The sequence below is a fragment of the Aptenodytes patagonicus genome, chromosome 18 (assembly GCF_965638725.1).
Source record: "Aptenodytes patagonicus chromosome 18, bAptPat1.pri.cur, whole genome shotgun sequence".
NCBI lineage: Eukaryota > Metazoa > Chordata > Aves > Sphenisciformes > Spheniscidae > Aptenodytes > Aptenodytes patagonicus.
The window spans coordinates 12365161-12386682 of record NC_134966.1 but is presented as its reverse complement, the minus strand read 5'-3'; the positions used below and the strand labels follow the sequence as shown (position 1 = coordinate 12386682).

Below are 21522 nucleotides of genomic sequence, written 5' to 3'. Positions count from 1 at the left end.
AACAAAACACCGAAACCCATCCCCACACATCTATCTGCCTAGGTTCAATGGCAATAGATTGTGAAGGTGAATGTGTGTTCTCAAATGCTGAATACATTTTTTTAAATAGGGGTCCATGCTCTTCACCCACCCCCACCCCCTTCATTCTCTTTTTAGATTCCTCACAATTGTGCCCACACGATTCTGATCTGGGTCAGAGCTCCTAGCAGCCACTTCCATAATCCTGTCCCAAAATACTTCCAAAACTCACATTTCTATACTCCTTACATACAGGCAGAGTTGCACTTCTCTCACACCAGCTGCTCTGTATGCTTAACAGACGGAGCACTGGTTTATTTTACACTACTGATGGTCAGTTCACTGCGGAACAAGGAAAAGAAACTAAATGGAAGTTACAGGTTTTGCTTACTGTGTGCCCACAAAATCTAAAGAAAATTCAATCATCAAATTTAAATGTAACACAAAAAGCAAATTCTAATGTAAACACTTGACAGTTATTCTCACAAGAGCTACAAATCTACATGTGGGAATCCATCACCTCAACAAGATCCTTTGCTCTAAGCTGTCCACAGAACCCTGGTATGACCAGAGCTGTATTTGAATTAACGATCACCAGGAATCCCTTACTCTCTCTTACAGAGCTGATCCACTTGACATCTTTCAGCAATTCTACTAGAGAGGAAGGGGGTAAGAAAACCAAAATGAAACAAAAACCCAAACCCAAGCCATACTTTTTACCCTGAAACAAAACCACATGCACACACCCCACACCCCCGTTGTTATACTGGAATGAATGTCAGGAAAGAGCAGAGGAAAATAAATCCCTACCAAATACTCATTTTCTCAGAAAGACAAGTAAACCATTCTGATTTTATTTCCCTTCCTTTAAATGGGGAAGGCAATTTAATAAAAAGCAGATTTGCACTGAAATCTAGTGTGGTGAAGTTAAATGCAGTAGTATTTAAAAAGTCCTTTGAAATGCATTACAATGCAACAAACCAAAAACCCTATAGAGAGGCCAGATCATTATTAAGACTGTCAGGTAAAAGTTCCCTGGCTCAATACAGAACTATTCTGAATCATACTGATCGCTGATTTAGTACCTCTCGTTGGCCAACAAATGCCTTTAAAACAAATGACACAGACTGTGGATACTGAACAAGGAACAAGTTCATCTGGCCACTAGACGTCCCTATTCCTCCTCTGAAATGCAGCTGTGAATGTTCACTTTTCTCACTGCAAATAATGGAACTATAAAAAGGAAGACGTAAGGAAGTGGCACTTTCCCCAGATACAGCACATTCTTAATATCCCATTCGTGAATGAAATAAATGTCGTAATGCTATCCAGATGCAACTGGCAACTAAGATTGAAAATGCCTGCTTCTGTATTACCCGAATTGCAGATTCCCAAAGGTGATTTGATATGGAGTAATTCTACTGTAAGTCCATAGCGCCCTAGGAAGGAGGCTCATTGTCCAAGCATATACCACTCTACAGTAACACTGGATGCTAATTTGAGTCTTGTTATTTCCTTGGTTCAGATACTTTTCAGACAGAGACACCCCGTGTTTTATAAGATCAGGCTCAATGCTTTGACTCCTTTCTGTTGCTTAAAAGCAACTGAGTGTTGGATGACTGGAAAAAAAAAAGGCAGATTAGTAATCTCCCTCCCCCATGCACAAACACCAAGATTTGGCTTTGGTATATAACAAAAATAAACCTCCCACCAGAGACCTTGGAAATCTTGAACCTTTTTTCCCTCCAGGAGGATTTATTACTTTCCAATGAGCGGCTGTTCATGTGCTTCTCCTTCTTGTTCCTATTCATAGGATCAGATCCTGACTAGCATGCACAACCTCAAAAGAAAAGAAAGACTGAATACAAACTGTTTAAAAAAATAGCCTGTTAAAAGTGTAAGCTAACTAGGGGTTGACACTGTATCCTATCATAAGAGTAGCTGCTTTCAAGAGCCTTACCTTATAGGCAACACTGTTTGAGGAGTCCACAATGATAAACAGGGGCTTTCTTGTGAAAGGGTAGAGATCTCCAGGGTGAAGACTGTAAAGAGAAAGGGACGCTTCACAGAGCACTAGAATTGCTGCAAAGTTGTGACAGTGCACAGGTTTCTCAGACACACAGTTGCCCATGTCCAGATAAAAAGCAAGCACATTCCTCAAGCCCCAGTCCTCAGATTCATCCTCAGAGAGTAACTGCAAAACTAATTTGGTATTCTCTATAACATGGGCTATTGGACTTCTTATTAGTTCTTTCCCAACAAGAGATGTTTATCTTCTTGAGACATCATCCACCATTAATTTGAAGTTTTTCAGTAATAAAGAATTTACGTTAAGTCACAGTAATACTTTTGGAGTGTTTAAATCATCATTTAGAGTTGCATATTCATTTCTAATTGTTCAAATTCAAGCCAATCTACATTATGATGTCCTGCACTGAAGAGTTTGAATTCAAGAGGCTTTGATGCATTTTCTCTATTAAAGACAAATTCTTCTGAATTTGCAGTTGTCACGCCCATGAAACTTACCAGTGCATCTCCTTGTAAGACTGGTTTCGCTTGTGGATAGCATCCCCATTTATAATGTCCCGGTTACTATTTGTCAGAACACCACCAAAATCATATGGACCTACACATGGCAAAAAGAAAGCTAAAATTAGCAGAGGTAACTCACCTCTGTTACGGATTTAATGATTATATGAAAGGGAGGAAGCAACCACAAATCCCAGAAAACTAAGTGAATCTGATCTACTGTAGTTGTAATGGAGGGGATGGAGGAATGTGGAGGCTTTACTAACTACATATTCAATTTTATGCATTTTTAGTAGTTTCAGCATCTATCAAATAGAAGCAAGCAATGCAACTTAGTAACTTCTAATTTATTTATCCACTATTTACCCACAAACATAATACAAAAGATCCAAATACTGGCTCTTGTTACACTACATAGCAAAAAGATTAAAAGTCATTACACATTTCACCCAGGAAAATTAATACCTTTGTAAACTTACTATATGAGCTAGCATATTCTAGATTCAGATTTTGATCAAAAAATAAGGCTCAAGCAATCAAAACCCCTGTAGCCTCTCAGAATAGATATAGTAGTATCATCTGCAGTTATAACATTGCAAAGGGGAGAAGAGAAAGCTCAGAGAATGAACATGCTTTCAATACTCCTACAAAGGACAAAACAGTTTTAACCAGATTTCAAATCTGCAGCAAAGGTTTATTTTTTAAGATTTCAAATACAGAATTCACAGTTTTTAAATGCACACAGCCTGGACATGTGTTCCTAAGGTAAGATAAAGAAATATTCTGCTAAGTTTGCACAACTGAGCTACCCGCCTAACTGTCTGATGGAGAGCAAAGATGAAAGTAATGGCCATAAAAAATATCAAATCCTACACAAAAAAAAAAATGTGCTAGAGATACCAGGAAATATTTCTGCCATTGATAGGGGTATGAAATGTCACTAACATTAGTAAAATAAAGTATTAGGATTTCCTCATTCTGTTACACATTTGCAGAGTTGGTTGACTCATATTTGGCCACCAAATGCAATTTTTTCAGGTTTGGATACGTAAGACACCTTTCCATTTTAAGGGAAGCTTTGGGAATACAAAATTAGGAACAGAACATACATTAATTTGGCACTGTTACAAATGTCTCATGTGAACTGTCAAACATAAATGGCTTACAGGCGATGAACAGTGCAACTTGCAGCTGCTCTCCCTTTTAATAAAGGTAGAACTTTTTGGTCTGTGCAGACTACACTACCTTATTAAAAGAATGCAGTTGTAATGGGATTCATTTAATGAAAACTGAAGTCTGACCATGCAGCTCTTCAGATGACAGAGCCTGGATGCCTCTACAGTAAGGTATTAAGTTGAAACAATACATGCAGTGAAGTGGACATAACGCAGGCTTTAAAGAACACAGTTGAGTTAGAACCTATCACCAAGTTGCAGCAAAAAGTAAAATGTTAAAAGCATTTGAAAAAAAAAAAATCACTGCCACAATCCAAAGCTGACAGGGATTTTTTTTCCTTTAACATTTTGAGAGCTCTATAAATCATGCATTGGGATGGACAAGGCATGCATCTTATAAAGGAATGCAAGTCTCAAACAGATGAGGCGTGTACAATATTTAGGATGTTAAAAACTTTTTCTTTTTTTCTTTTCCTTAAATTATATAAACAGATCTTTTGATTGTGTCTACTTCAGCCAACCAGTTTTCAGCTTTTAGATTGCAGCTGCATCCAAATATTCTGCTAGGTTGCAAAGAACAGGTGGATGAGGTGAGGGGAATTGTCAAAAATCATGAGAAGGGCTTGAATTGTCAGGTTAACAAGCGTGCAAATAGAACATTCCCTGCAGACGCTTCAGCCCTTTTACCACCCATCTCCTGACCAAATGTTCTCGTAGTACTGGAGATTGGAGAGAATCACAAAGTGCCATTTAGCCATTTTATTAACTTTGCACTGATGCATCATTTGAGCCACGTGGTCTTCAAAATTGGTGAAGCTTTTAATACTTCAGATGCATCAAAAACTGGATATGTCCTTTGAAAAGGTCTCAGGTTAGTGCACACTAATTAAAACACAGGGAATTAACTATTGTTTGTGGAAAAAAAAAGGCTATCTTACTAAGTAGACAGGAAAATAAAATTGACTTGTCTTTTAAAAGGAGCTTTGTGACATCTTTCTTGGTCACTTGTCCTGGAACATACAGAGAATTCAAGCCCTGTTCATGACAGGGAGCATTCCTTTATTGTACCTTCACTATCCGAACGACCTGATGGAAACACGCCCGTGGCAGACAAGTATATCAGCAGTACACTGTTTGCAGGCAGCTCCTGAAATTCAAATAAAGAGAAGAGTGGCAAGGGAAGAAATGTGTAAGTTTATTTTAATATTCAACCATCACATTGATAAAACCATTGTCATTTAAGATTGTGCTACTCCTGCTTCTGGCTTCCCTTCACTCTTATTCTTCATATGTGTATATACCCTTCCCCACCACATACACCCCTTCAAATAGTTGAGTACACAGACAAAAGTGTAAACTGATGATACATTCAAACTTTTTTTTTTTCCACACAGACCTCTAGGCTGATATTAGAGGTTCAAGCAGCACTAAAAAAGCATCTGCTTCCACATAGACTCTCTTACTATCTAGCCAGATCTGAGGCTTTCCAATATACGGAAACCAAAAGCTGCCAAGATCCATGCAGACCCTAACTCCCAAACAATTCAGTATCCTAAAGGAAGTTCTTTGTTTCCCAATACCCCAGAGTCTGCAACATCTGCCTCTTCCCCCAACCCTTCCGAGCTGGACAACAAGCGCAACACATTCAGGTTTCTGTATAGACCTGTAAAAGAAATCTATTTTCTACCTTTCTAATGGGATGTCTGCATGAGGAAACAGATGCTTTTAATTTCTGCAAAAGGCTGAGCATGCAGGCACCCAAAATTCTAAGTAGTAAGGATGCACTTCCTTCACCTCACCAGCTGTTTCTTTACAGTTTTTTCTTGAAACAAACTGAAACTTGTTTCTTTATAGGATTCATATTCTGTTTTTACTACTAAATCCTAAGTTGCTGATTTGTACAGTCATAATTAAGCATAATTAGCCCAGCAACTTTATTAAATTAAAATAAGCACAGCAACTGTATTGAAAAAAAGTCTACAAATTTATAGATTACTTACATGGAATAGAGCAGTGGGTAACAAAATAAGACAGACAGATAAAAACATAGCACATGCAGGAGAGAGATACAATTCAAATGGGATACAGAACTGGAGACCTACCAGGTACACAGTGCTTAAGAGCAACAGTTTCTTGACACACTTCCCTGATTTTGGATTGTGTTTGGCACAACATGAAGTAGAAGAATACTCTTAAGATTTTTCTGTTCTCCAGATCTCTTATCTCAAGAAATATTTCCTATATAATATATATCTCTCTCTAGGAAATAGATATACTTTTTATAGGAAACACTTATTTTTATATATATGTCTGTATATATATGTGTGTGTGTGTGTACATACACGTGCACAAATAAAATTACTGGATAAGATTAAATTATATGCAACTATTACATTATATCACATTACTTAGGCTTTCCATGGTATTGCCATGCACCACTCTTGATACTGGACAGCCAGTACGAAGACCGCTTGCACAGGAGTTGTTCAAGCTTCGCTTTGAAGATGGCTATATTTTAGCAATGATATAACAACTTCTGTGTAACAGCAAGCTGTGTTTCTGTCTTAAAATAAACTTTTTTCTTTCCCTTAACAGCAGTCAACAGATTTGCCTTTACTATACAAATTACACATATCTATAATATTTCCATCCTCTCTGAAGATGGTATTGAACATTTTAAGAAGGCCAAAAAGGCTTCATTATCTTGAAGTATAAAAGATTATCTCAACCACATTTTATTCAGTGTCACATACCATTCTGGATGTTTTTCTGTTACAAAGAAATTCACCAATTTCACAAACCTTAAATGATGCTGCTAAAAATGTATATAGCTGGCTAAAAGTTGGTTTATAAAGTAGATATTTATGAGGGTTTTCCCGCCTGGCTGGTTTCTCCGTTGACTCCTGTTAAAAAAAAAAAACCACACCAAACAAAATACAACACAAAAAACCAACAACTGTATATTACCAAAGCAGTTTCATAACCGTCTAAATTTCTATTTATTAGAATGTTCATCTTCAACATACTTCCTACACAAATGGTCTGCCCATGCTGCATTTCCTACTGCACAGTAAAGCAAGATGCACAGTATTTGAACCAGAACTTTGTATAATCCCTCACTTAAATGTTACCTAAATCTTTCTTACTCTCTAAAGCATCACCCAAGAGAAGAGTGAAAAAATTCACTTCTCAATTAAATAAATGATAATCTAGGTATTTCCTTTTGCCTCCAGATAAAATATCTTTATGCTTTCTCTGAAGGGGATATTTAACTTTCAGATGACTTAGCAAGCTGATGAACTTACCTGGCTGCATGACTACTAGAGTGAAAACAAAGGAAGGGGTGAGTGTATATTGACAAGGACAGGCATGGCAGCCCTTCAGAAGCACCTCAGCTAGACCAATGTAAACCATTTGTGAAATGATGCCCAAATATTAATTTCTGCTATTTTTTCACTATTGAAGGTTTGCTAAGGGGGGAAAAAAAAAAAAAAAAAGAAGAGGGGGGAGGGGGAAGACATTACTTGGATCAAACTCCACAGGTTTGAGCTACTCTTCGCTAACTTCTAGTAAGAGTTAACCAGTTTTACTAACCTGCTCTGAACAGTGACAATACCGAAAACCAAACCAAACAAACCAAACCAAACAAACAAAACCCAGTTAAGATCTGCTGCCAGGTTTGTCACTGAAATATAACTTACCTGCATTCCAGGTTTGTTCATTTGTGAAGCTAAATTCATTGGTTCCCTTTCAAGTGCTTGTAGCATTCGGAACATATCAATTGTTAATTCACTGAACTTGACCTGCAAAAGAGTCAAACAGTTTACTCTGCCAGACACAGATGAAACAGTATTTCTTTGGAATTATCCAGGTAAGAGATTCAACTGCATACCAGACAGACCATTTTCTGTCTCTCAGGGATCTCTGTCAGTGTCACCTCTGAATCTCTAAAGACCTCTGAGTGACTTTTAGAAGAGCTCACAAAGTCTATTTATTACTGGTCTATTAGGCCAGCTGACTGTATTGCAGACCCCTGCTTCGCAAATTACAGACTTTTCTGGGGTGTTTACAAACCAAGTGCAGAAAACACTAGTACTATGAATTTAGATAAAATCTGAAAGAGATACACAAACTGTAGTTTAGATACAACTCCCTTGCTTACCTGAAAAATGAGCTCAGAGAGAAGTCATGAAGTCTGTACAACTTCACTATCATCATAATCATCATCTAATAAACAAGATCTTGAATGTCCTTTGAAAACTCCTTCCTGTTGCAACTGTAGTTGCAACAAGCTGGAGTATGTCGTGCGAAAGCTTAAGTCAAGCTTTTTCTAGACATAGCCCAGAGGCCTCTCACGCCTCAGTGTTGTTAAGAACAATCCAGTATATGAAAATCAATTTTATCTACTTAATTGACATGATGAATATAAGCAATAAGAGGTCAGTACCACAGGTCTAATATCTAACATTTCATTTTTAGCTCTTACTTCTGAGAACTTCTTCTTGCTGCCACTGCAAACATCATAATCAAAATATTTCAATGTTCACCTCTATTGGAATCTCTGTTGTATGATCAGAAGGGATGTCAAAGGGGGAAGGACTTTGAACTCCAAAGATACAAACCCAAGTCACCGGAATTTCTTTTACCTGGTTGTTGCAGTTTCCAATAATCAGCGCATCTGCAAGAGCAAGCTGTCCCACTATCATTCCCTGCTCTAGCAACGGAGCTCCTGTTTCAGAAAGCCTGTTAGAGGTGATTACAATGGTGTTGTCATCATTTAAAACCATGACAGGGTCTGCCTAAAAAAGCAACCAGAATAAATCAGGAATTCAAGAAAATATACAGATTTGTAGTCAGAGAGAAGTCCAAAGGTCTTGTCACTCACAGTAAACATTTCATAACTGAGGCAGATTATTAAAATTAATTTGCCATACATATATACATTTGTATATTTGTATGCAGCCTACAGAGTAACACCTCACCACCTGGAAAAGCAACAGCTCTTAGGGACTGCAAGCAAATACACGGTACAAGTACCTGAAGGTACAGCAAATAGAAAACATACTTCCTCAAATGACATGACCTCTGCTTCAGCTTTTCTATCCCTGAGGAACCAAATGTCATCAACATCCTTACAAATTCACGCAGAATAAACTAAACATTCCTACAATACAGAAGAATCCTGCACTATTTTAGTTCGCCTTCCCTTCCTAGAAGTAAATAGCAAAGAAGATGAGCAAATGATAATGCTGCCATCCACTCTGGCAATATTTAAATAAATACTTGTGTTACATAGTGACATCTTGTACAAAAGGAGGAAAGTAGAACACTGTCTCATTTGACAGAATAAACAAATTTATTTTCCTTTTAACAAACTTTAGAAGTTGATCACATTACAGACATGCTAAGAGCCTATCAGTTAACTGCCATGATTACACCGTATTGTCCATTATATGCTGGCAATGCATAAGCAGTATAAGAGACCAGTACTCCAACAAAGTACACGTTGAAACACAATCAAAACATCAGCAAATTGGATTGGCTTCCACAAAAACAGAACTAGAGTTGGCAGTCTCTCCAAAATATTGACCATGGTAGCTGCTGTGCTTTCAATTCCACCATTTTCTGAACACCAAGAGCAAAAACAAGAAGGTGACCAAGCATATCTCAGCTTCATACTTCTGTCTTCAATACGTTACATGACCAGGTCTGACTCTTCAGACACTTTAACAACTGTCACTGTTAAGCTACCGTATAACGTGATTAATTCAATGATTAAATTGGACAGAAATACTGTCCCTGCACGTGGCACACCTGCTTACCACATAGAGGTAGTGATACAGGAACACTGCGGTGAACAAATCAGAAAATGTTACTTTTAAACTAACAACTAAAAGGGAATGGTATTCTCACCTCAATAAACGCTGCCACTTCCTGAAGAACCAGATTCCACTCCACCTGATCTTCAGTATTAAAACGATGAGTGTAGTCTTCGATTTCATCTGACAGCTCCTGATGTAAAAAGTTCAAAGACAGACATAGTCACTTCTTAAACTGAGAGCTTAACATGCAGTCGGTAACTTTACAATTTGGTTAGCTGTGCTGGCCTTTAAGAATAATTAAAAAAAAAAAAAATTACTTGAGAACATATGCAGCACACTTATGACTAACATGCCAGCCAAAACGCGCTCTTTCAGGAGACAGAATGCCAATGTTACAGAATTTTGGCAATGCAAAGTGTCTTTTAAGTAGGTCCAAATGCAAAGAATATCTGGAGTTAAGTATAACTATCACACTCACATACAGCTATGTCACTGGTTATTACCATAAGCTATGGATACCAAGGACTCAAATTTCAGCTTACAAGTAACTTTAAATACATTGAGAAAGTGAACGGTATGGCTTTTTTAGCTGCTACTAAGCTAAGCTAGCAGTTCAAGTAAGCTTAGACACAAAGACAGTAATGCAACCTACACAAAACTGTCAATACCAGAAGCTGCTTGCAGCAAGGTTGTTAGAGGGGTTTGGGAAGCATATGCTGTCAGGAGAAGCATGCTGTTCCTTTGTTGTAGTTAAAGGATACCTCCCTATCTAGGGTGCAGCTATTGGAGTATTTTTTCTTGGTGTTCAAACAATGCTATCAAATCATTTGAGCTTGAAGTGTCATTATTAAATGTCTGATTCACAGAAGATATTCACTACGTTGGATGTCAGATATACTAGAAAAGCAATGATCAACATTGGCCTGTACTCTATTTGTTGCACCTAAAGATTGTGTTTATAGGCATTCAGTGCTTTACTCCCACAGCAGAGGCATATGCAGATCCAGCCTCTCCAATTTCACAGTAATATCTACATCATTTAGCAAGGTTTAATTTTGATGGGTCTCTGGAAGGTGCAAAATGTATTCAGGCTGTGTTCTAGACATGGGGCAGAGTGATAGCAGTTTGGAAGGGAGGAGAAATAAGCTCAACATCAAGCTAGGAGACACTGGCTTTCCAAGCAAGTGTGTGTCATGAAGACTTGCTGGGGGAGATTCTACCCATGTCTTAAATCCACTACAGGAATGAAGACATACTCAGAGTTATCAGATGATCCCCACACTTTCACATGAATAACATGCATCTTACAGTTTATTCCTAACTAACTATATAAATTTTTAAAGTTTTTCTCCAGCCAAATGTTCACATCATACTGAATCTTTCCATAGCTCCAGCCATGTTATTCCTTCCTTCTGTGGCATCCAACAGCACAATCAATTAAATGAGGAAAAAAAAAACCGAAAAGCTATGCTGCAACAGCAGCTAACATCTTAGATCTAATGAGTAATATTTCAACTGAAATAGACTATATTATGGATTCCTTAATTAGGAGAAAAGCCCTGAATAACCAGGAACCTCCCACCCCTTAGCACCTTTATCCTCATTTTAACATACCTTTACAAGGTCCTTTACAACATCCATTTTGTTGAGCAAGAGACAAACCACTATAAACCTTGCATAGTAACGCAGCTTCTTAACCACTAATTCAGGCCTAAACACAACAACAAAAACACCACAGCCAAATTTGAGATTAAAATAGAACATAGGTAGGCAACAGGGGTAAGGGAGAGGAGGAATTTAAGACTAGAGCAAGACTGAACACTCTGCAGATTAAGAGTTCTAACTGAATTCATGTGAAGATCAATAGCTACCTGGCTGCTTAGAGGTTTATTTAAAATCGAGTACAGAGACATAAAATATACATCAAGAAAGCCACATCCTCCCCCTTCCCCACAGTCTCCTTACGCGAGAACAGGCATGGGAGTCAGATATAATAGCTGGCTCTTCAAACCTTTTGACAGTTCATGGGCAATATCTGACCCCACTGCATCATGTGATAATCACAGCTGGCTCAGAGTTCACCCACCTGGGACAACTTAGAGATCTGCAAGTCAGCATAGCCCATAATTACTCATCCATTTCTAAAATCTTCTGACAGCATCTAGAAACATGTTTGGTCAATCCTACCTTCTCTGAAACAGCTCAAGCACTCAGACTGAAATTGAGAGATTTTTAAGAGAGAAGATAATAGGATCAACAGATATCAGAACAGAGCAGGGAAACATTCATCTTTTTGTGGCACACCGGTGCATTTAGACATCAGCAAGACTAGAGACGTGCAATTAGTTTAAGTCCAGAGGTCCTTGAATGCTTGGCAGGAAACTCCCCAACGAACCTTCTACATTTATCTTGATGATGACTTCAGATCATTTCTTCTTTACTTTGATGAAGGAACCCAAGTTTACTGGCTAGAATGTAAGATCAGGATCCAGAACTGAGTTCTCTACCTATTCCTATTTATATCTGCCTATGTTCTTGGCAGGCAGCACATTCTCTGCACTGCCGCAACACAGCCCTGCTTTAAGTGTACCTTTCTCAGTATAGTGTCTTAAAAGGAAGACGTTATGCCTCCTGAAGCTCTTGGACCTTGTCCCAGTCTGTTACAGAAGGCTGCTGTACTGCAGTACTAACTGATGTTCCCCCGAAAAGCCTGATTAGAATCAAACAGGTTCCTCTGCTTCAGCCCAACTGACTTATCTTCCAGCCACAGCATACTGGGTCCCAGCACTGATACTGCTCGGGACTCAAAATGACAAAACTTTGGGGCCAATAGCTTTCTAGCCAGGCCCAGATAATAGAATATTCCTCCAGTCATACAGCAAAGTCATGGCAGGAGGATTAAAAGAAACTTCCTCCAACAACACTGATTTTATCCCAGTTGTGCTTCTACAGTTTATAGTTATTTGGGGCTTTCATACGCCGTTTAGTCTTGAAAAAATGAGGGCATTCATTCAGACATACCTGTCTTCTTTGTTGACTTGGGAGTAGTATGACCTCTGCCTAATTGCTGAATAGAAGGAGAAAGCTTCATTGAGATAGCTGGTTTCTGAAGTGCGCAAGCTGCAGAGGAAGAACCAGATTAGCTCACCGCTTCAGATGGAAATCCATGCCAAACCCTCCCTTCCTGCCCCCTCGACAATCTTGTGCATCAATGGCAAAACTCCCTCCTCAAGTAACATCATATGAAAGCCAGACTCTCATTCTTTGTGCCTGCTGGGAAGATAGATTTCAGAGCTTGGATTCCATTTCAGATAACAATCAAATCTGCCCATCTTGTGCCCATATGTACAGGTGACAGGTTAACTCAAAAGTTTAAAGGAACATTAAGCTCCCAAACTTGTAAATCACACTTTTGCACAAGAGTTGAATGCAGCACACATGGAAGACTTAGAGACACTTTCGAGGCAGGAGGTAAGTCCTTAGGCAGTATCAATGTGACTAGCAATGTGGTATCAGGCTCACGGGTGCCTTTCTCTGCAGCACCCCCATGCAGTCCCAAAGGCCTTCTCATTCAGAAACAGGCATCATGACTCAACTGATACATTCATTTCTCCTGACTGAGTATCCAGATGTTTGGCATGGAGCTGCCACTAACACTGCATTCCCCTACTGAATCCTTTTCTGTGCTTACTTACTAATAATGGTAATAGAGCTGCCCAATCTTGGAAGCAATTTCCCCAATTTGCCACCGCTTCAACCCATACCGATTGTCCAATACTTGTCTATTTCGCAAGAGAGAAAAGAAAGATTAAAAGGCATTCCAGAATTTCTCAGAACATGACACCAGACAAGACAAAGAGCCATTGTAGGGCCAAATTCAGCTTTCATTACTGGTGTGGCATTCCCAGTAGTAGTCCCTCACAGAGCCAACAGCACTGCATACACACACCAGAACAAGCACCATTTATCTTGCATAAACTTGCAAGAGCTAGACATAAGTATGTTGCACAAAATACACACAACAAAAGGTCACAACTTCCCAGGAGAACACTCAGACTACGCAGCCAATGTAAGGTGTGAAAGATCAGAGCCCACGCTGCAGCAAGATGCTTCACACCATTCCAGATGGGTTCTGCATTGCAGAGGCCATCATCCCAGCTTCTCCTTGGTAATATATTAAAGCAACATGCATTCAAGTAGAGCAAAAGGTTTTGTTAAAAAAGTCACACTGAAAACTCTGCAACATTTTAATTCATTAGACTGTGAGCACTACAGGAAGTGGCTATTCCCTCCCTTCATGCTTGAATAACACAGTGAAATCTCAATCTTCACTGGGGCCCCTAGGCATACCAGAGATTAAAGTCACACTTAAATCCACAGAACATGTCTGCCTACAATGTTCCCTTACCGATGTTGCTGTTGAAACTTCCAGAGTTTGGTATAAACGTCAAATGTTCGCCCAAAATAGGATTGCCACTGCTTTTGCCCATACTGAGGTAAATCCCTGCAACAGACAAGTGACAAATGCAGAGTTAGGGAGCAGATTCCAGTCAGCCCAGTGTGACAGCAGCACATTTGTGTCCATGTCAGAATAGCTTTGGTCAGAATTGACTTGAAATGCTTTATAACTCTGCCTGCACCCAGAGCTATGAGAACCACGATTCCTTAGTTTCTCAAAACCTGTTGTTACTGGAATCTACAAGGAAATCCTGTTTAGCTTGTAGGAAGTACATGTATCAAGATCTGACCATAGCATCCCTAAAAACATGCCACAAGCCAGACAACATATTCATTTAACGTATATACAAGAAAAGACTGCATAGGCATATATATGAGAAAGCAGCATGTATTGGGGGGAGGAAGAAATTCTTCAGTGCTGTTTCCTAATTACTGCTTCCTACTTTCAGACGAATTCTCCAGTCACTTTTCAAATGCAAAAGGATTGAAGTTATCAGTGTTAATAAAGGTCCCATGCATTTTGCAAATCTTATGAGTGACTGCCTACATTTAATCACTCTTTGGGGACGCAGAGAGCTAATGTCGCAAACTGCCTGAGCCCTGCAGGTTCCATACAAAAAAGGACGATGCTATAACATCAAACTGAAGGTGTACAGCTTAACCGTAAGTTTTTGAAGTAAAACTTTTCCTATTAAGACAGTAACTCGGCCTTCAAATGCAAGAACTGTAACTCAATCACTTATTCAAAGAACAGCAGAATTACTCTAGTTATTCTAGTGTCTATTGCCAGTCAATATCCACAATCCGTATTATCCTACCTGACAGCGCTTGTCCAGCTACAAGTCAGACTGACAAACAGTCCCCCTGCACAGCAGGCCCCTTAGGAAAGGCTGACTCTCCCTCCCCAAAAGATTCAACAAGATGAGTTGTCCAACAGCTTCCACCAGTTATACAGGTAGACATTCACTTTTAAGTTAGTTATGAAACATATGGTACATTTACAGTGTATTTATATAGTATTTATTATGAACATATGACACACTGTACACATGAGCCTGTTCTCTCCAGATGTGCCTGGGATTCTGGAATGGCTACTCCAACATGCAGAATAACAGCAGATGGAAGCAGTGCTCTCCATGAGTGAGTTAACATGAGTCAAGTGACTGGATATGTGCAAAAACATTGGTATTTATGGACAAATGCAGTCTTAAGGGCAAAAAGGAATCCATGCTAACCCCTGTAAACATGCCTTTATCAAGGTTCCTCAATATTAACAGGTTCTCAACAGCATCAGAAGAACAGGCCTACAAATAATCACTCCAAACAGGAAATAACCATGTTCCTACATGCACTTCTCAACAGGTGATTGAAAACATCTTACTGTCTTGCTAAAAGGGAAGTAATTTTATGGTTATATGCACAGAAAGCTAAATTGGAGTCTTAAAATATCACAGTAAAAAAAAAAACCCTACCCAAGAGCAAGCAGAATAATCTAATGGAAATTAGTTCATTTAGACTCATTTAGACTGATAATATTTCTTGCTACTCATTAAGGAAATAATCTTTTTTAAATGGATGAGGCTGTTCACTGTGTTTCAGAAACAGACCCTATAACATCACACGTAAATCAGCTGTCCAAACGTCACCAGATCAAGCAAGCATATGGATGCTCACCACTAACATTCACTGGGTTGGGTTACATCATCACCACAACATTTGTCACCCTCTAACTCATAGTTAGTGGTATGTCAGAACCGGAGATCTTCTGTTTTTTTCGTATCAGTGCCCAGTGCTATAAGGCGAGTCAGTCAATCCAGTTCAGTTCTGCTTTCATACCTCCACTCGATTTCCACGCTGTGATATATTTCCCTCCACCTCCACCCCGCAACGATGATGTAGTCCTTAGGATTTTATCTTTAAAGATATGTGCTCTCAATCCTAACAGAAGGCCTTCAACCTCGGAGCTACTTGAATCTTGGAACAAATGCAACAGAGGAGACCAAAACCTTCAGTCCCATTGAAGACTTGTTGCTTACAAATCTGTACTGAAGCTGATTCAAAGGAGGTATACAACTCTACTTGGAAGTGGAACAGCTTTTTCAAGATGGCATAATCTTTCATTTGATTCAAAAATGATTTCTTCAGGGAATGCTCTCTCAAATCACTGTGCTGATTAATATACCATCCAACACCTTAACCTTCAGCAGATGGGCACAGAAAAGCAGCATATTCCACTTCCAAGCCTGGGAGGTCAAGACTGAGGGAAACACCACCTTTTGGAAACCATACCATGTCCTCTGGAGGAGTAAGACAAGCAAAGCAGTACACTACAATTTCCAGAGCAGCGTACTGGCGCATTTCTGCTAAGCGTAATTGCTTTAACAGCACCCTAGGTAGAAAAGGAAATTAATATTCCTTTGCTCATCAGCCAACTGTACTTACCACACAGCTTGAAGGGACCTAGCTTAGTTACTACACATAAAATGAATCCGTTATCAGCTATGACTCTTACCAGCCTGGAAAACCATTCCAGTACTTGCTGCTGGTATTCTATGAAGATGCCAAGGAAACTGGGCAGGATTTTACAAAAAAATCCTCTCAAACTTGCAATTGGCTGCTCAACATCTTGGAACATACTTTGGCGTAGGAAGGGCTAAACAGGAGTATAAACATGTGCTTCAGGGCACAAACATCTTCATCCAAATAGAGCTTGATACAAACACATGCAAATTTAAAGCATTTACTGCAACATTCACCACTTTCTATTGTTCTAATAGACATAAACATTTCAGCTAAACAAAAGAAGTTAAGAAACTGGCCAAATACACGCCTAAGATATATTGCAGGCTTTGATATAGCAAGAGGTAGTGTTAAATTTGATTAGCACATCCACAAGTTTCAATGTTAAGTAAAATAAAATAAAAAGTGAATACAAATACTAAACAACACTAAAATGGATCATTTAAAAAAGTAATAAAAATGGAAGTTCCCTGGCATTAACTTAAAGAATGACTGAATTAGCAAGTTGACTCAAAGAATCCTACCAGTAGTAAATCGGCCTTTGTAGGCCAAGTTGCTTAGGATATTTTAGCAAAGGTCTAACATGAGGAAACAAGGAAACATACAAGGAAACATACCCTTCTTCTCTCAAACACCGAGAAGTAGGTATGTGCACAAATTAAGAAATAAGCAGGTAACTATTTGCTGATCATGCTTACGCATATATCCCTCACCAGTAAGCTCTTTATACCTCCCCGTCATCTTCCCTTGCGCACCTCTGTCACCCCCTTGATTCTGTACCTTCCTCTGCACGAGCCTAAACATTCTTATAAAACCTAGTTCAACTCACTGTGCTGCACTAGTTTTGAATATATGAAAATTAGTGGCATTTTAAAAAGCCTCTGTTAGCGCAGCGTACACGTGTTTGGCCGTTGTTGTCCACAGTCACTGCTGGGTGTCCACATGTATATTTCTCAAGCAGTGTGCTTGCCTAATTGCAGCTGGCATAGCTGCACAATACCATGCGATTCCTCGGCTCCCCAGGGAACGGGAAAGATCTCCATGGAAACAGACAGTAGCACTTGTTCTTTTGATAGTATTCTGACATGGCTGTAATAAAACTTCATTTATGACAATACATTACCATGGTTTCACTGCAGATTTTTGCAGACAAGAGCTGCCATTGCCGCTATCCATTTACTGTTTTGTGTTCTGAACATCACGCATGTTGCTCCCATGCGTCAAAAAATCTTGCTGTGAGAAAACAGATGCATGAGCAAAAGGGAACATTTAGTGCAATTTTTTTAATCGGACCAGAGGATCAGCATTATTTGGTGAGAAATAGCCCAAAAGAATACTAAAGACTCAGTTGATTGCAGAGTGGATTATTAATACAGCTCCCCCCACTGAAGGAGACAGGGAATATATGATCCACAAGTAATTACACACCCAACTTGAGAGCAAAAGACCTATGTTATAGCAAGACATTTTGCTACTTCCAGATCTACAGAAGGATACTAGATCAATATGGAGAGAAAAAGGCAACAGCCTAATCTTCCTCGGAGGTGTGCCTGGCTGAGGATGCTGGGTACAGAACAGGCAGTGGTAGGGGTACTCACTCATGCTGTTACTGATCACAATCAGCTCTACAGGACAGAGGAAGTGGCAGCAAGAAGCAATCTAGATGCAGAGAAGGCAACGGAGATGCTTTGATTTAGGACAGTTCTATCCAGACAAGGAAGACAGTTACACACTTCATTACAATAGCCTCCAACAACAAGTGGAGACTTTTTCCAATTTCTTGGCTTTTAAAACATTCCAAACTGGACATGAAGACACAAACTCAGATGTTCTAAAAGGATGGTTTCTCGCACTGGGCACAGAAGACTGGTTCCCTTGCCACATTAGAGTGGCTGGTGCATAAATTCCATAGACAGTCCAGAATTTTGTCCCATTCTTGCTGTATAGTCTCAGGAAAGACCAGCACTACTTACGTGCTCATAATTCATTTTCTGTCAGTAGTTCATTTCAGCCATGCTGTTGGCAGAAGCCAGGTAATACTGGCTGAAAACCAATTAAAGGTACTGAGGTTTGTTTGGCCAGGACCACATGGAAGTTGTCACATAGGGACAACTTCCAGAGACGTAAAGATGTTGAAAAAGTCCTAGAGACTCAGCAGTATGCTTCAAAACGGAAGGTTACAATAACTGTAAGTTTAACATTCAGAGCTTTAAATACATTCACAGTTTTGACAGGTGATAAAAGAGACAATTTCCTTTTATGTTCATAGGCTTGTAGTAATTACAGGCTCCTATTCCCAGAACCTAAGCAGAAGTGGGATAACGGCATTGTGGCATCGCTTCCCTATCGCCTCTAATAACCCACAAAGACAGTAAGCACACCAGTAGCACTCACATTAACTTGCCTCACTGATGCAATTGGTGCGAGAAGCCAGTCCCCTCCCAGTACCAGACAGGGTACAGCCTGCAGCATTACCTGAAGCTAACAGGGTCCTGTTGTTTCTACATCAGCAGCAGCAGCATGGAACAAAACTAAGAGGTTCAACTTGCATCTTACTAGAAGTCTACAAAATAAATGGTTAAACACTATCACCTCTTTCCATAAAAGGACAGCAGTCGTGATTCTTGCAGCCTGCACAATGAGCAATGAAACATTATAATCTGGGAAAGCATGACATATGTGGAAAGTCTTTTCATTTCTTAAAGTTTCAAGCTTCTCTGTGATACTGAACACATTTAAGCACTTTTTAACATAAAAAGAAAATAATAACTGGTGACAGTACGCCATGAAAAACTGCTTCCTAACATGCTCCCTCTTTCCAGCCTTTTCCCAAGAAAAAAGCAAGTGGGAGTGGGGAAGGGAGAGAAGAGAGCAATTGGGACATACTTCATTAAAAGTTGTTTCTAACTTATAGCTCAGAGTATTCAAAAAGGGAGTACAGACACTAGAAAGACAACCTCCCCTCTAAGTTACTCTACCAGGCATGGCCACAAAAGGATGGTATCACTGGTAGTGCGAGCATGAAGTATACTTTGGAGTAGCAACCTTGGCAGATCATCATATGTTTTCCTCAAATGCTGTATTTGGCATCTGTATTGGGAAGAGAGGAAGGAAATGCTACTGAAACAAAGACGTGGCAGGCTGAGCCCTTGCATTTTTGGCAGCAGCAACAGCTAAGCAGCTGCCAACACAGCTATAGGCTCAGTTCCCTTTAGCTGAAGTGCCCAGAGGAGGTTTCAGGAAGGAAATCATTGCTCTCCTCTCCCTCCCCCATCACTTCATTTCCATGAAACATGGTAGGGACAAGAGAATGGCATAAAACACAGCAGCAAAGGCCATCACCATCTTCAAAACAGAAGAAGGCAGGCATGCATCAAATGCATTTATTATGCTAGAGGGAAAAGCAAGCAACTGGACTAAGAATTAGGATACTTGCTAAGTCATTTCCAGGTGAACTACCCAGAAGAGAACATGCACTAACAGAGGAGATACCTGAAAATTATCTTGCTGCTTTATCCAGTCATTATGCCCATAGGAATCGCAGGACTTATAGGTGAAATGATGGTCAAGTTCAGTGCAAGAAGCAACTATGTTAATTGTGTCAAGTTACAGTAAGGACAGAGGCAGGCTCCCGTTCCAGTATGTTCTTATTTTCACACAGCAGAGCCAGCTGCTGAAGCCCATCTCTATTTTTATTGCCCAAATTTCATCCAAAGGTATTTTCCATTTTCTTTTCATCTAGCTGGATAAGAAGGTTTCTTTTTGGCAAAGTACCGTGGATACACACAGAAACTACATCTCTCCTCTGGAAATCTGATACAAGTACTAACTCCCTCCATGCCCAAAGGAAAAGACAGAATGGCTGTAGGTGCTCTGCCATCTCTGTGATCTGAACTTGAGCATCACGCATCCAGACATGAACTGTATTAATTTGTACTCTTCAGTGACTCAGGCCAAAATTTCAAGTGAGCTATATCAGAAAGCCAATGTAACGGCATATATGGTCCTAGAAATCCTGGCCTCAAGATCTCAATCCTTTTGCTTTAGACCCTGTTTCATGGAGTGCCGAATCACAATCACTCCTTGTCTCTACTGCCCATTTACCATTCAGAATTTGGAGCACAAACTGTTTGTTTTGGATTTGGTAATCAACTTCTAAAGCACATGAAAGGATTATCAATAGTGGGGGGCGGGGGGGGGAAGGAATTAAAAACATCTTTGCTAACCATCTGTGTTTGAATAACAGCAAGCTATATGGGCCCAAACATACAGTATTACTCAGAGACCAGTAAGACGCTGAACTGCCAACAAGATATGAGCTAAAAACCACGTTGCTTAAGAGACTCTACAGCAAAGCTTAGAAATAAAACAACTCTTGAATACATTATCTTTAACTCAGCATATATTGACATAAACAGGATGCCTATATCACTGTCCAAACGTGAACTATTTTCCTTGAACTCCCCTTACTCTTATTCCCCTTCTTATTGGTGGTGACAAAACAGCTAGACTTTCTAGATGTTATTGCAGCTGTTTTGTAGATAAATGCAGATTTTACCTTTCTCCACAGTTCAGATTAAGCATTTGTTTCACCAGACACATACAGGCTATGGTTTAGATGCTTCTGTTTATCACTTCCTAAATTTCTTCGCAAAAAATATTCCTTCCCCGCCTTTCCTCCCACCTAGGCCAATCCTTTTCATCCCTTTTTTTTTTGGTACAGAGGCTGTGGGGTTTTGGCCTTGCATGCTGTTGACTGTATGCAGCCACACCTAGTCCTTAATTGTGTGCTTCATGCACAACATTTCAGTATGAATTCTATCAATTTCACCGAATTTCCAACTTCTAGTTTACTGTTAACTGACATGACTGAGACATTCAGCTCACCTTTCTCACATTTCCTTCCCTACTGTCTCAAAGAAATGCGTGAACCTCTACTACAGACATTCTTACATACATGGTCCAAAACTACCCATACATAGGTGCACATTGTTCTCTCC

The 21522-nt window shown here is 39.6% G+C and overlaps 1 protein-coding gene across 6 annotated transcripts in view; it reads right to left on the bottom strand.

Moving 5' to 3' along the window:
• SCAI (suppressor of cancer cell invasion) overlaps nt 1–21522 on the bottom strand; it is a 49291-nt gene that overhangs the window by 12304 nt on the left and 15465 nt on the right. For all 6 annotated transcript variants that reach the window (XM_076355207.1, XM_076355208.1, XM_076355209.1 and 3 more), the window contains 11 exons: nt 13953–14048; nt 13240–13326; nt 12566–12664; nt 11159–11255; nt 9636–9734; nt 8369–8521; nt 7424–7525; nt 6524–6625; nt 4791–4869; nt 2545–2644; nt 1979–2060 (listed from right to left, as the gene is read on the bottom strand). In XM_076355207.1, the coding sequence (XP_076211322.1) occupies nt 1979–2060; nt 2545–2644; nt 4791–4869; nt 6524–6625; nt 7424–7525; nt 8369–8521; nt 9636–9734; nt 11159–11255; nt 12566–12664; nt 13240–13326; nt 13953–14048 (1096 nt within the window). The remainder of the gene's footprint in view (nt 1–1978; nt 2061–2544; nt 2645–4790; nt 4870–6523; nt 6626–7423; nt 7526–8368; nt 8522–9635; nt 9735–11158; nt 11256–12565; nt 12665–13239; nt 13327–13952; nt 14049–21522) is intronic.